The following is a 14,582-nucleotide window of genomic DNA, read 5'->3' as shown; positions in this document are numbered from 1 at the left end:
CAAGATCGTTTTTTAAAGGGTGTGGTTTTGTTGCCCAGTGACTCAGATAACTGCTGTGAGACTCGCTATCTCCGATAGAATTTTCACCCTGGTTGAATTGCACACAGGACGATCCGTTTTTAATTTTCTTTTCTTTTTTTTTTTTCTTTTTTTTTGTGCGTGTGTGTGTTTTAATTTGGCATTGAAAACTCTTCACACATCTGTTGCAGCATGTCGGAGGTAGACGTTCATGTTGCTTCGGGTCCATCAAGGGAGTGGCGATATCGATGTGATCTAAAGATTTGCCTTTTCCTTTGTCTTCTTTTTTTTTCTATTTTTCTCCCCGTTCTTCTTCTTCTTCTTCTCTCTCCCCCACCTTTTTTTACAAACATTTTGGCAGAGCAACACATGATTTGGGAAGAGAGGACTGACAGCCTTGCCTAGCGTCCGGCCGGCCTCTGTTCCGCCATCTTCACCAGCAAACTGAAGATTGACCCGCACTTCTTCACCAGCCGCACGTCATCAAACTGTGAGTTTTGTTCTTTTTTTACTGTGCTAAAAATTAGGCTCCATATTATTGATTTATATTTGTTGAGGATTTTCAATTATTAGGACTGATATGCTTTTCTATGACTTTTTAATTTCACATTTATTACGCCTCAATGCGCAAGTGGAATTTGCAAGTGTTTTTTTTTTTGTTCTTCAAAAGCTTGTTCCACCACCTGGATTTGTTTTACACTTTAATGTAGTCAAAATATGATTTGTCTCCCTTTTTACCCTTTGTACACAATGTGAGCAAACTACCTATAAATATACATTAGCGCACCATACAATCAGCGCGCTTGTTTCGGATTTAAATGATACATTATAATTTTTATTTAATTTAATTTAAGATTTTTTTTTTTTTTTGGGAACAGGAGAGTGTTGTTTAAAATATCCTCCAGCTCACAGGTGATCACAAATAAAAATATATATAACCTGTCCGTGAACTAGTGTGAATGACTACATTTGAAGTCATTCATTAGTGAATTTAAAAATAAGATATATTATTTTAAATTTGGGCAAACATTTGGGAGGGAAAGAACAAAAAAATAAATAATATAAAACGCTTTAAGATTAATTCCAAATACTTTTTTTTTACGGTGGCACATTTCGTGTGTCTTGAGTTTGGAAGCGGCCATCATAGTGAGCACATGACCAACAAAAGAGGCTGTTTGTCCTCTGAGCCCTGTGCGCCACCCACTGGTCATTAAAGGAGCCTTCTCTCTCACTTTCCCTCTCTCCCGCTTTCTCTCTCGCACGCTCTCTCTGTCTTTCTGTCTCTCACACACACACACAATAATCAATACACTGTAAAGTTAATACAAATGTACTCTGCTATTATTATTACAGTATAATAATCGATTCTCTTCCCACGTTCAAGTCCCATCTCAAAACCCACCTATTTAAAATGGCAGTTTCTGTGTAGCTCTCTCTCTTGTTTCTATTTATAATTGTATTTTATTTATTGCATTCTATTTATGATTGTATTTTATTTATTATAGTACCTATGCTTGTCTGTGACTGTAAAGTGTCCTTGAGAGCTTTGAAAGGTGCTTAAAATGTAATGTATTATCATTATTATAATGCAATACTACACACATTTATATAGTGCTTTAACAACAGCAACAAAAACATTATTATTATTATTATTATTATTATTATTATTATTATTATTTTCAGTGCAGTTAGATCTGAACTGTATTCAAACATCTGTTTTTTTTTCAAAGAACGTTGTAATTGTTATGCTCGCCATTTTAGTTAGTAATTTTAAAGTGATATGCACAATCCTCATGTCGTTTCATTGCATTATTTTTAAAATCGGTTTCCAAAAAATACACAATTTTATCTATAGCGGAGGACATCTAATGAATTAATACATTTTTTAAAAAGTTTTTAAGTCATTTTATTAACTCATTCGCTGCCGGACGATGTGCAAAACTAATAGTATAATAATAAATTGTATTTATAGTCATTTTATTAACTCATTCACTGCCAGACGATGTGCAAAAATAATACTAGTATAATACATTTTATTTATATGCACCTTTCAAAACTCAAGGACACTTTATAGGCACTGGATAAGAACATTTTTTTTTTCTGCGGGAGGTGCTTTGAATTTTAAGCGTTAACTCATCAGACAATGTGCAAAAAAAAAAAATGTCCACTCCGGTGCCAGGGTTTTGGTCATTTTCACTCAAATTCCAGGTCCCAAAGAATATTGATTTTTTTAGGACAACATAAAAATTAAATTCAGTGTAAGAAAACCTTTACACTCTCTTCTTTCATCAGAAAAAAGAGTTCATGTCTAAGTTGTATGGGTTTGGAGTTATATACGCTTGAAATGGGGGCAGCTGTAAAAAAATACAATATAATACACATATTTTGCACTTTAACAACAGCTCAAGCTGGAACAAAGCACTAACATGAACAAAAGGCAAATGCTGCCCCCTTGTACGAAGGAAAAAAATTGCCAGAGGTCTGACCAGCGCTTTATTGCCCCACTCCCCCCCAAAAAACAAACAAAACCTGAACACATTCGGGAATGGCGCTCCATGTCATATTTTTAATCCCCAAATAAATTTGGGAATGGCAATGAATGAGTTAAGGTACCCCCCAAAAATGTTTCGGGGATTGTTTTCTCCCTTGTGTTACAACAAAGGTTACGTTTTACGCCCCAGTTTGTCCACCCCCCACCCGCTTCTTATTGCAATTAGCAATTCCGCTGTCGAGCGCAGTGTAGCAAAGGCGCGTGTGAATAATGCAGCAGGTCTTTAAAAGGAGTTGTGTCGCCGTTCGGTTTTTCAGGTCACATCCGTCGCAAGGGGATGACCGAGCGCATTCATAACATCAATCTCCACAACTTCAGCAATTCCGTACTTGAGACCCTCAATGAGCAGCGCAACCGCGGGCACTTTTGTGATGTGACTGTTCGGATCCATGGAAGTATGCTGCGAGCTCACCGCTGCGTCCTGGCCGCTGGAAGCCCTTTCTTTCAGGACAAGCTGCTTTTGGGCTACAGCGACATTGAGATCCCCTCGGTGGTCTCGGTGCAATCCATCCAAAAGTTGATTGACTTTATGTACAGCGGGATTCTTCGGGTGTCGCAGTCGGAGGCCCTGCAGATCCTCACCGCCGCCAGCATCTTGCAGATCAAGACCGTCATCGATGAGTGCACCCGCATCGTGTCCCAGAACGCGGGCCTGGCCGGCCCGGGGGCCTTCCCCGTCATCCCGGGGGACTCCGGTCAGGACACCCCCCGCGGCACGCCCGAGTCGGCCACGTCCGGGCCGAGCAGCGACGCCGAGTCGGGCTGCATGCAGACGTCGTCCCGGCAGAACGTGGATCGCGGCTACACCTCGCTCTACTACTCGGGGCTTTCCAACGGCACCCGCGAGCGCTCCCTTTACAGCAACCCGGCGGCGAGCAACTACGACCCGAGCGGCGGCGGCGCCCCGAAAGACCAGCCGGCGCAGGACCCCCCCTGGATGAACCGCATCCAAGAACGGTCGCAGCAGGTGGAGCGCTTCATCTCCACGGCCGAGTCGACGCACTGCCGCAAGCAGCCCCGACCGGTCCGCCTCCAAACGGGCGGGATGCACATCAAGCAGGAAGCCGAAGACGAGTACGGCTGCTTCGACAACGCCAACGCCGCCGCCAACTGCCAGGCGGAGAACGAGCACGGCGAGGGGACGGCGAGCGAGTCCAAAGTGGAGAGTTTCGACTCCGGCGTCAGCTCCTCCATCAGCACCGAGGCGGACGCCATGGAGCAGCAGCCCTTCTTGAGCTTCAACCGGGAAGGCGAAGGCGGCGGCGTTCACATCGAGGTCAACGACTCGTCCCCGGAGCAAGCGGCGGACCCCGACGAGGGCGACCAAAGCCGGGGGACCGCGGACGGTTCCCTGATGCACCCCCTCATGTCCCAAACCCTGGCCAGCACGCAGCACTACCTGCGGCATGTGGAGTCGCACGGCAGCAACCTGCGAATGCCGCACGCCGTGACCAGCAATTCCCAAGTGTTGGGCGCCGGGGGCACCTTCTTGCCCACCCTCTTCTCCCCGCAGCCCAGCCGAGACAGCAAGTCTTTCATTTATCTTTCCGGCCAGCAGCAGGCCCAGTTTGTGACGGTGCCGCCCCCTCCCGCCATGGCGTCGTTCCCCAACGCCTTGGGCGTTCCCCCGCCGCCGCCGTCCCAGCAGCAGCAGCAGGCCATGGGGCAGGGGGAGAAGAAACCCTATGCATGCACTCTCTGCTGTAAAACCTTTACCGCCAAGCAGAACTACGTCAAACACATGTTTGTGCATACCGGTAAGTGCCCTTTGACCCCCATACCTCGTCGTTTTATGTTTGCCAGCACCTGCACCCCCTCAAAAAAAAAAATATCTGAGACAAATTCCATCAACCAAACAAACGTCGACAAACGTGCTCATACTCGGAAATGTGAAGCTTCATCGTTTACAAGTTCAATCTAGCAGAGATAAAAGTTGAAAAGTGAAATATCTCTTGCAAAATTACGAGACATTAATTTAAAAATCATCATACATCATAATAGCTATCATAATTATTAAAAATATAATCATAATATTAAAAATATCAATCGCCAATGTGATTTAAGGTTTAATTTAGACCGTGCTTACAACAGACTTTTCAGGCCGATACCACGTCGGCTTAGTCACGCTAATGAGGTGAAACCAGAGCCAGGGATAGAACTATAGAGTGAATCAGAGTGGAGAGGTAATCAGATTGGCTAATGAGGTGAAACCAGGGCCAGGGATAGAACAATAGAGGGAATCAGACTCGAGAAGTAATCAGATTGGCTAATGAGGTGAAATCAGAGCCAGGGATAGAACTATAGAGGGAATCACAGTGGAGAGGTAATCAGATTAGCTAATGAAGTGAAATCAGGGCTAGGGATAAAACTATAGAAAGAATCAGATTGGCTAATGAGGTGAAATCAGAGCCAGGGATAGAACTATAGAGGGAATCAAATTGGCTAATGAGGTGAAACCAGAGCCAGGGATAGAACTATAGAGAGAATCACAGTGGAGAGGTAATCAGATTGGCTAATGAAGTGAAATCAGGGCCAGGGATAAAACTATAGAAAGAATCAGATTGGCTAATGAGGTGAAACCAGGGCCACGGATAGAAAACTAGAGAGGTAATCAGAGTTGCTAATGATTTTAAACCCGATCCAGGGATAGAACTATTGGGTTTTTTAGAGTGGACAAATAATTAGTTTAACCAATGAGGTGAAATCAGAGCCATGGATAGAACAATAGAAGTAATCAGATTGGCTTCAGGGAGTGGTCCATAGAGCGGTGAACTATCAGAGCTGAGGTCTGGCACTGCCACCTCTGTCCATTAGGGATATAGGGTCTGGGTTACCAGCGCAACTTTAGTTCGCTGACGAAACTCTTCGGATGAGGCGCAAAATGTCCGACACCTTCAAATTGTCCAAAATGTAGTCTGTGTAACATTTTTCCTTTGTTTTTGTTAGTATTCCCAAAAAAAGGACCGCAAATAGGAAAATTCAACCCTAGACTAAAGCATATTTGTGAGAATTTCATGTATACGCTCGTGAACAAATTGGGCATAGATAGAAGGGGAAAAAAGGGCAAAAAATATTTTTGACTTTGACCATGTAAACGTGACTCCTTGTTGAATTTCAATGACGTCGAAATGAGAACGCTCGTCATTTCAATTGAGCTAAAGTAAGTCTAGACATAAACGTCCCCCTCGCCAGACACAAAGCGACTTTTAATGCTTCCTCCCCCAGCGGTGGCCTTGAGGCGTCCACTCCGTGAAGTCAGCAGGAACATTAACTTTGAATTGTCGGCTTGCTGACGAGCTCGTATTCCTTAATGAAATGGCCACCGCACGGGCACCTTCTGTGTTGGCTTTAAGAGAGCCGAGCACACGGGCGCTGCCGCAGATTTGCCGAGATGACCGCCGTTGGCTTCGACGTGTGTTTGTTTTGACGCCGTTAACAGATGGAAGACGCTTCAGACTTAGATAAGGAACGGGGAACCCCCCCCCCCCCTTTTTTTAAGCTCATTCACTGATCGATGATGTGCAAAAAAGTGTCCACTCCAGTGCCAGGGTTGTTGTCATTTTCACTCAAATTTCAGCACCCACGGAATATTGAGTTTTAGAACTACACAAACGTTCAATTCAGCGTAAGAAACCTTTTGACTCTCTTCTTTCATCAGAAAAAAAGTTAATTCCTAAGTCATATGGGTCTGAAGTTATATGAGCTTGAAATAAGGGTGGCTATACAAAATACAATACATATTGATTTATGTAACGATTTCACAAATGCTGAAGCAATAACAAAGCAAAAGCTGTGACAAAAGACAAAAGACAAATGCTGCTCCCTCGTGGAAGGGAAAAACATTGCCAGAAGTCTGACCAGCGCTTTATCGGCACCCCTAGCCAGAAAAAACAAAAATCCGAATGGCATCTCGTCTGATAAGAAGACAGTTAAACAACAATATAAAAATCTCCATTTAACTCATTCACTGCCAATCACATGCAAAAATGTGTCCACTCCAGTGCCAGGGTTTTTGTCATTGTCACTCGAATTCCAAGACCCACAGAATATTGAGTTTTAGGACTACATAAACGTTCAATGCAGCATAAGACTTTCTTCTTTCATCAGAAAAGAATAGTTAATTGGTTAATTCCAAAGTGATATGGGTCTGTGGTTATCTGAGCTTGAAATGGGGGCAGCTGTCCAAAATACAATGCAATATAGGATTTATATAGCGCTTTAACAACAGCTGAAGCTGTAACAAAGTGCTAACATAGAAAAAATGGAAATAACCCCCCCCCCCCTTGTGGAAGGGAAAAAAAAAACATATCCAGAGGTCTTCCCAGCGCTTTATCGACACCCACCCTGCAATAGATAAACAGCACAACATCAAGACAAACTAATAATAATAATAATACATTTCATTTATAAGCGCCTTTCAAAACTCTCAAGGACTCTTGACGGTCACAGGATATTTTTTCTGCGGGTGAGCAGCGGCAGCCACACGCGCCAGCGTTCACTCAACCCGGAAGTACCATAAATTAAAATGAATAACTCTATATAAAACTCTAATAAAATAATACGACAACACAAAGACACAGAGTTATTCATTCTTGAGCACTTTCTGTACCCACTTTGTGACATGAAGCAGTTCTAGATGAAAGAGGAGAGGACACTATAACCTGAACAAATTCGGGAATGGCGCTCGACGTCATGTTTTCAATTCCCGACTAATTTGGCGAATGGCATTGAATGAGTTGAAATGTTGTAAACGCTGGATTTTGTCTTTCAGGAGAAAAGCCTCACCAGTGCAGCATCTGCTGGCGCTCGTTCTCCTTGAAGGATTACTTAATCAAGCACATGGTGACCCACACCGGCGTGCGGGCCTACCAGTGCAGCATCTGCAACAAGCGCTTCACCCAGAAGAGCTCGCTCAACGTCCACATGCGCCTCCACCGCGGCGAGAAATCCTACGAGTGCGTCATCTGCAAGAAAAAATTCTCCCACAAGACCCTGCTGGAGCGCCACATGGCCCTGCACAGCACGGGCAGCGCCATCGCCGGCCTGACGGGGCCCCTCGGCAACCCGGCTCCCGTTTCCATCCCGGTCTCCATCCCCCTCCCGCTCCCCATGGCCGTCCCCGAGCCCGGCGCCGGGGCGGTGGCCCTGGCCATGCCCGTGAGCGGCGGGGCGGGGGAAGGGCCGGGGGTCCCGACGGGAGTGGGCGTGGCCGCCGAGGCCGGCGGCCAGGAAGGGACCACCTACATGTGTTCCGTCTGCCCCGTCAAGTTCGACCAAATGGAGCATTTCAACGACCACATGCGAATGCATGTCTCCGACGGATAAGTACAACTTTTCCGAAAGAATGACAAAAATGGCACTAGATTTATTACTTTTTTTTTTTTTTTTTGGTCCTTTTTCACTGGCACATTAAGTTTCCCAAAAGGAAAACAAAAAAAAAACAAAAAAAGATTTTCCTTTTTGTTCTTCTAAATAAACAAAAAGATGGTGGCCTTAAGGCTTAGTAGTTTGATACTGATCTACTGGATGGATCCGAACTACGGGCCTCTAAATGTATGATTTCCTAAAAAAAAAAAATACTCCTTTATGTGTTGAACACTACCGAAAGGCCTATGAAAGAAACATACACACAAACACACACACACACACTTTTAGTGTCGATCTATCGGAGTGCGTTTGCTTATGTCTGAGTGTGCGTTTTCATGTGTGTGTGTTTGTGTGTGAGAAAGAAAGAGAGGAAAAAGGCCATTTAAAATGGCGGTTGTGAACCCATACTGACCAGTTTGGAGACATTCAATGTCCAAACTTACTGTGGTATAATTTACAACAACAATAACAAAACTAATTAAAATAAAATAAAATCAGCGTGGGCGGGGCTACATATTCCTTCTAAAATACAGTCACAAGATTGCCTTCTAAAGTCAATTTAAAAAAAAAAAACAAGCAAGAAAAGTAGTAAATTTGACACTGGGTTTTATTTATTCCTATTTTATTGAATTATGATGTTGTTAAGGTACAAATTTCAATCATTTCCCGTCAATAAGATTGGCGGGAAGAATATTTCGTATGTTTTGTAACTGTCCAGTCGTTTCTTTTTTTAATAGTTTTGTTTAATTGATTAATTAATTAGACTGTGTTGATGAGAGGGAAAAAAACCAAAACAAAAAAAACTGTTTTTCAGAACTCATTTGCATACACTGCCACTAATCTCCTAAAAGACTGTTAGTCAAAGCTGCGCCAATCATAAAAATCAGTGTGATTATTATTATTATTTTTTTAATACTATTTTCTTTCCCTGCCTTTTTTCATTTTTTACAGTTAAGAGCAGCTTTGGAATACGAGACTAGAGTTTCTCTCTTTACCCCATATTTGCTGCACCCCCCCCCTCCCACCTCCGCTTCCATCAGACTGCGATGGGGGCTTTGAAAACCAGATTTGTCCTTCAAATTACCGGTATTGTTGTTATTGATTATTCTACGTGTTTTTTTTTTCCATTCTCCTTTCAACTCTATTATGTATCTGGTTGGTAGTTGTGATTGGCTGTTTACTTGAACAGTGTCAAGGAGAGAGAAATTCAATTTAAAATCCCCATTTTTTTATTGTATTTTTTTTAAATAATCACCATCTGATTGGATGATACGGACCCGGTCATGATTTTTAAATTTTTATTATTTTTTTATTGTATTTTTTTTTTTTTTTTTTTGCAAAGCTGTTTTAGTGATGGGAGCTTCATAACACAATCTCAACGTGTCACTGCCAAATAGCCGGCGACGGTTTTTCAAAATAAAATTTGGAGAAGTACATCTCCAACATGAATATTAAAAACAAAAAAAAAAAAAAGATATACATTCCAATTTTTCTAAAAACGTAAACACACACGTGTACAGACTACATTTGGAAGTTAATGTGTGTGTAAGATGTCATTTGTGCGTTATGATAGCGCATACTTGGATTTTAATTTTCACCTAAATAGGACACACACACACACACACTTGTACACACATTTACACACACACAATACGTGCTACTTTGCACTTTTTTTTTTACGCCCGTGCTTGATATTTAATCATATTCGTTCAATAAAATCAGATTTTCTTTTAATCAATTTTAAAGTCGGATAGAAAAAAAAACAATCACTTATTGATAAGCGGACTGCGTTTTTTTTTTTTTCTCGCATATATGTTGCACTGTTTAAACCAATAAGTGCACTACTGTTAACAGAGGTCTAGTTTTTAGAATTAAAAAAAGAGGATTTTTTTAAAACAAACAATAAAAAAAATGAGAATCTAACATTTGGTTTCTAGAGTTTCACGTGTTAGCATAGCTTTGTTTCCATTTTGAAAGTAATCCAGCGGTTCTTGGCTTTCGTTATTGCTTGCGGTGACCTTACAGTATCGCAATCCCGTATACTGTTTGTAGAGTACTGTGTGCCGTTTTGATGCAAGCATTTATTTAAATGTGTAGAAATGACATGTTCTCATCTATGTTTCAATTTTTTTTATATATATATTTTATGAAATCACTTCCCTTGGAACTTAATAAATCGTTTTGTGAGAGCCAAAACAGTGAAACGGCGACGGTAATAATCACGGCAACTTCTGTTTGACTTGGCGCTAGTGATGATCGCAGACATGATCACACTCTGAATAATAATAATATGTTTAGCATTATGCGTGTGTGTAACATAGGTAGACTATAAAAAAAAACATGTCCTCGTACAGACTTTTTTGGGTGGGCGTGGAAAGGTCGATGGAATGCAGCTTCTTTGATAATATTGTCGTGTGTCTGTTCGCCGTCGTGTCCTTTCCTTCCTTTCGTGGGTGTCGTCTGTCCAGTGTGCTCTTTTTTTTTCCGAATCAAACTGTTTGATAACGTGAAATCTCTTGACCTTGTAGGGCTTCCTTTGCAATATGCAGCGCAGGTACAGGACGAGGAGCAGCTCCTCGGGCTGGAAACAAAAAAATACAAATAAATTAACTCATTCGCTGCCAGACGATGTGCAAAAATGTGTCCATTTCAGTGCCAGGGTTTTTGTCATTGTCACTCAAATTCCAGGACCTACAAAACATTGAGTTTTAGGACTATATAAACATTCAATTCGGCGTCAGAAGCCTTAGATTCTCTTCTTTCATCAGAAAAAAAATTGTTAATTCCTAAGTTATATGGGTCTGGAGTTATCTGAGCTTCAAATGGGGACAGATGTACAAAATACAATACATACATAGAACTTTCACAGGTGAAGTTGTAACAAAGCGCTAACATGGTCCGACCAGCGTCTGACAATCGAGCTAACTATCAAGCTACCTACATAGCTATCTATTTTCTATCTGTTAGCTAACTATTAGCGGTCTGGCTGGCTGGCTAGCTATAAAGCTAGCATTAGTGGTTTGGGTGGCTGGCTGGTTGTCTAGCTAACTATTCGCTATCTATTAGCTAGCTAGCTAGCTTTCTATCTATTTGAGTTACTTCCGGGTTGAGTGAACGCTGGCGCGTGTGGCTGCCGCTGCTCACCCACAGAAAAAAATTATCCTGTGACGGTAAAGTGACCTTGAGAGTTTTGAAAGGCGCTTATACACGAAATTTATTATTATTATTATTATTATAAAAATTATTATTATAGAAAGGAAAAAAAAAACATTGTCAGAGGTCTGACCAGCGCTTTATCGGCACCCCCGCAAAAAAAAAAAAAGAACAAATTTGGGAATGGCACTCCATGTCACAGTTTTCTATTCCACATGACTGTAAAATGACCTTAAAAGTTTTGAAAGGCACTTATATAAATGAAATATATTATTATGATTATTATTATTAATAATAATTATTAATAATAATAAATTTGAGAATGGCAGTGAATGAGTGAAAAAAAAATCAAAAATTTTGTCCAAACACATTTGAGATTCTACTGAGGTTTCTAATCCCCTTCACGTGTGAATTTTATTTTCACATGTAGCTCGTTTCTCAGTGCAGGTGCGCGTTATTAGCATAATACAAACACACACACACGTTCTCGATGTATATATGGTGCGGTCCCGATGTTGTAGCTGTCGCTGCCAGGATGGCAAAACGTGCTGCATGCTAGTGCTCTCGTTGTCTCGACACAGCACGTGGAGGCTTCATCTCTTTGCCTTAACAGACAATGCACTAAATAGTCCATGTAAGCAAACTGCCGAGTTTATTTTTATTAAAAAAAAAAATAATAATAATTTTGTGTGTGTGTGTGTCCAATAGTTTCTCGCCACACTTTTTCGGGCTCACGGCATTTTGTCGCCATGCCGACGAGCACAGACGCTGCCAAAATCTCGACGTCATCTTTCAAGCGCACAGGCAGACATGTTTTACGTGTACGTATTTCGGTGATTTCGCATTCCTTGGCGACAGGCGGCTCAATCAATTTTTTTTTTTATTATAATAATATTTTTTTTTTTTTGCATAGTTTGTGTAAACACATATATCGAAAATGCACTATAGACTGTAGCTAGATGAGTACAGCCAGCTTTGTGGTATCAATGGTCTAAATAGTAGGTTGAGTAGCTTGTTGTTGGCTTTGGAAAATATTTGATTTGGGATGGACACTATAAGAGTTGTCTTACGATTTGTTTTATTTTTATTTTTATGTTGTTTGTTGTTTGGTGCTGGTTTTTGATGGTGGTGGTGGTTTTCTGGAATAACAAAATTCTCCGGACGAGGGCGATGAACTCAGCGCTTGTATGATAAGATTGAAAGGAATCTTCTTGTTGTTCATTCGCCCTCCCCCCCCCCCCCCTTGTTTTTCACTCTCCGTTCGTTATACAGTTACGGTAGCTTCTTGTTTCCACTTTTTTTTGGGATTCCGGGGACGCTACCGTGTGAGCTTTTCGTGATGTTGCAAAGAAAAATGTGTACAAATGGTTGAAAAGCATTTTTAGAAACGCTCCTTTCTTGTAGTTTTAACTAAGGGAGATTTTGATTTTATTTTATTCTGGTGTTGTTTTATTGTCGTCGTTGTTTTTAGTGGGTTGGGGAGGGCAAAATGGCGGCTTATTTTCCAGAACAAACCCTATCGAGTACTAGATACCAATCTCGCAGCTGTTTTGTATTGTCTTCACCAATCGTATGACATGTTTTCTTTATCTTAGCGTAGAGATTCGGGGTGGATGTCGTTTTGTCTTTCTAACAGTACGTTTGAGTCTCCTTTTAACTCATTCACTGCCAGACCATGTGCAAAAATGTGTCCAGTCCAGTGCCAGGGTTTTTGTCATTTTCACTCAAATTGCACGACCCATGGAATATTTAGTTATACGACTACATAAACATTTAATACAGTGTCAGAAATCTTAGATTTTCTTCTTTCATCAGAAAAAAAGTAGTTAATTCCTAAGTTATATGGGACTGGAGTTATCTAAGCTTGAAATGGGGGTAGTCTGTACAAAATGCAATACATGTTGATTTAAATAGCGCTTTAACAACAGCTGAAGCTGGAACAAAAGCGCTAACATGGACAAAAGACAAATGCTGCCCCCCCCCCCGGTGGGAGAGAAATACATTGCTAGAGGTCTGACCAGCGCTTTATCAGCACCCTCCCTGGCAAGAAAAACCAAAACCAGAACAAATTTTGGGCAGTGAATGAGTTAACCGCGACGCTCCTTCAGATCATCCCGCTCGATGGTTTTGCCAATCGTCGGGTTATTATCGGCTCGCGTGATTGGCCGATGGGTAATGCTTGACAACCATCAGTTTTTCATCACTCGAACTTCAACTAAGTCACAGTTGAGAATCAAAAAGTATACATCACCGCTTTTTTTTTTTTTTTTTATCCGCTCTTCTACAGCGCACACATCAGTGTGTAACAAATAACCTTCTGATAAAAAATATTTATATATACAGTAGATATATAAATATATATAAATGTATATACAAGATTCACCACCTCCACACAGTTGAATGCATTTTTCCCCCCCAACGCGGGATATCGGGGATACGTCTATCAAGTGCCTATCCGTACTTTCAGCTACTATACAGAATTTTCATCTTTCTTTCTCCTACGTTGCACAGATACAATATATACACACATAACCATCTATTTAGTTAAAGTATTTATACAAGCAGGACCCAGCGGTGGTTGTGGCGAGTGCATCCGAACCCTTTAAGAAAAAAAAGCACCATCAAGTCAGTCGTGGTTTTTTTTTTTTTTGTTTTTATGAGTGGAGGACTCAAAGAGATCAAAGATGCTACACAATGGCTTACAAAATGGCTAACGGCCATTTTGTTTTTTTCTTCTTTTCACTCACGTTCGGATTGTAAATATCAAGGCGACTCCAGGTGTTTGTTTTGGCCCGTTGACGCGGCGTCTCGACGCCCTTCGTAAGATTAGTAAGAGACCCTTCGCTTGCCCGCGAGTGACCTTTAAACTCCAAATTCCCTGTATCGATTATTGATGAGCGCTTTAGCTTAGCGTACTTTTCAAAATGGCGCAAAACAGAACGACGTGCAAAAAAAGAAACCAGCAATTATTATTATTATTATTACTTAGATATCTATTACCTGTCTATTAGCTAGCTAGCTTTCTATCTGAGTTAATTCCAGGTTGAGTGAAGGCCTAGCTAGCTATCTGTTAGCAATCTATTAGCTAGCTAGCTTTCTATCTATTTGAGTTATTCCGGGTTGAGTGAAGGCCTAGCTAGCTATCTATTATCTAGCTAGCTAGCAAACTTTCTATCTATTTGAGTTATTCCTGTTTGAGTGAACGCTGGCGCTTGCGGCTGCCGCTGCTCACCCACAGAAAAACTTGATCCCATGACTATAAAGTGACCTTGAGAGTTTTGAAAGGTGCTAATAAATGAAATGTATTGTTATTATTTTTTATTTTATTTTATTTTTTTTAAATAACCTTTCCTTTGGAGAAAAAAAAGTCTTGTAATCAGATTAGAAAATGGTGTGAACATACAACACAAGATTTATGGCACAAAGGTCTCTCTTTGTGTCTAACATGAAGTTTTCGGATGGCGATGACGGCGTGGTTGCGAGATTAAAGGTT

The 14,582-nt window shown here is 41.3% G+C and overlaps 1 protein-coding gene across 2 annotated transcripts in view; it reads left to right on the top strand.

Moving 5' to 3' along the window:
- zbtb20 (zinc finger and BTB domain containing 20) overlaps positions 1-11,164 on the top strand; it is a 40,676-nt gene extending 29,512 nt beyond the window's left edge. The window contains exons 1-4 of one of the 2 annotated variants that reach the window (XM_089016720.1): positions 34-219; positions 380-508; positions 2,827-4,326; positions 7,341-11,164. In XM_089016720.1, the coding sequence (XP_088872846.1) occupies positions 2,847-4,326; positions 7,341-7,894 (2,034 nt within the window). In that variant the 5' untranslated portion in view covers positions 34-219; positions 380-508; positions 2,827-2,846 and the 3' untranslated portion in view covers positions 7,895-11,164. Of the gene's footprint in view, positions 1-33; positions 220-379; positions 509-2,826; positions 4,327-7,340 lie in introns of those variants that run through there. The other variant, XM_089016719.1, reaches the window with a different exon arrangement.
- Positions 11,165-14,582: the final 3,418 nt, after the last annotated feature.

The sequence above is a fragment of the Hippocampus bargibanti genome, linkage group LG16 (genome assembly GCF_051943395.1).
Source record: "Hippocampus bargibanti isolate YZ-2025 linkage group LG16, ASM5194339v1, whole genome shotgun sequence".
In the NCBI taxonomy this organism is placed as follows: domain Eukaryota; kingdom Metazoa; phylum Chordata; class Actinopteri; order Syngnathiformes; family Syngnathidae; genus Hippocampus; species Hippocampus bargibanti.
This window is presented reverse-complemented; position numbering and strand designations above follow the sequence as displayed.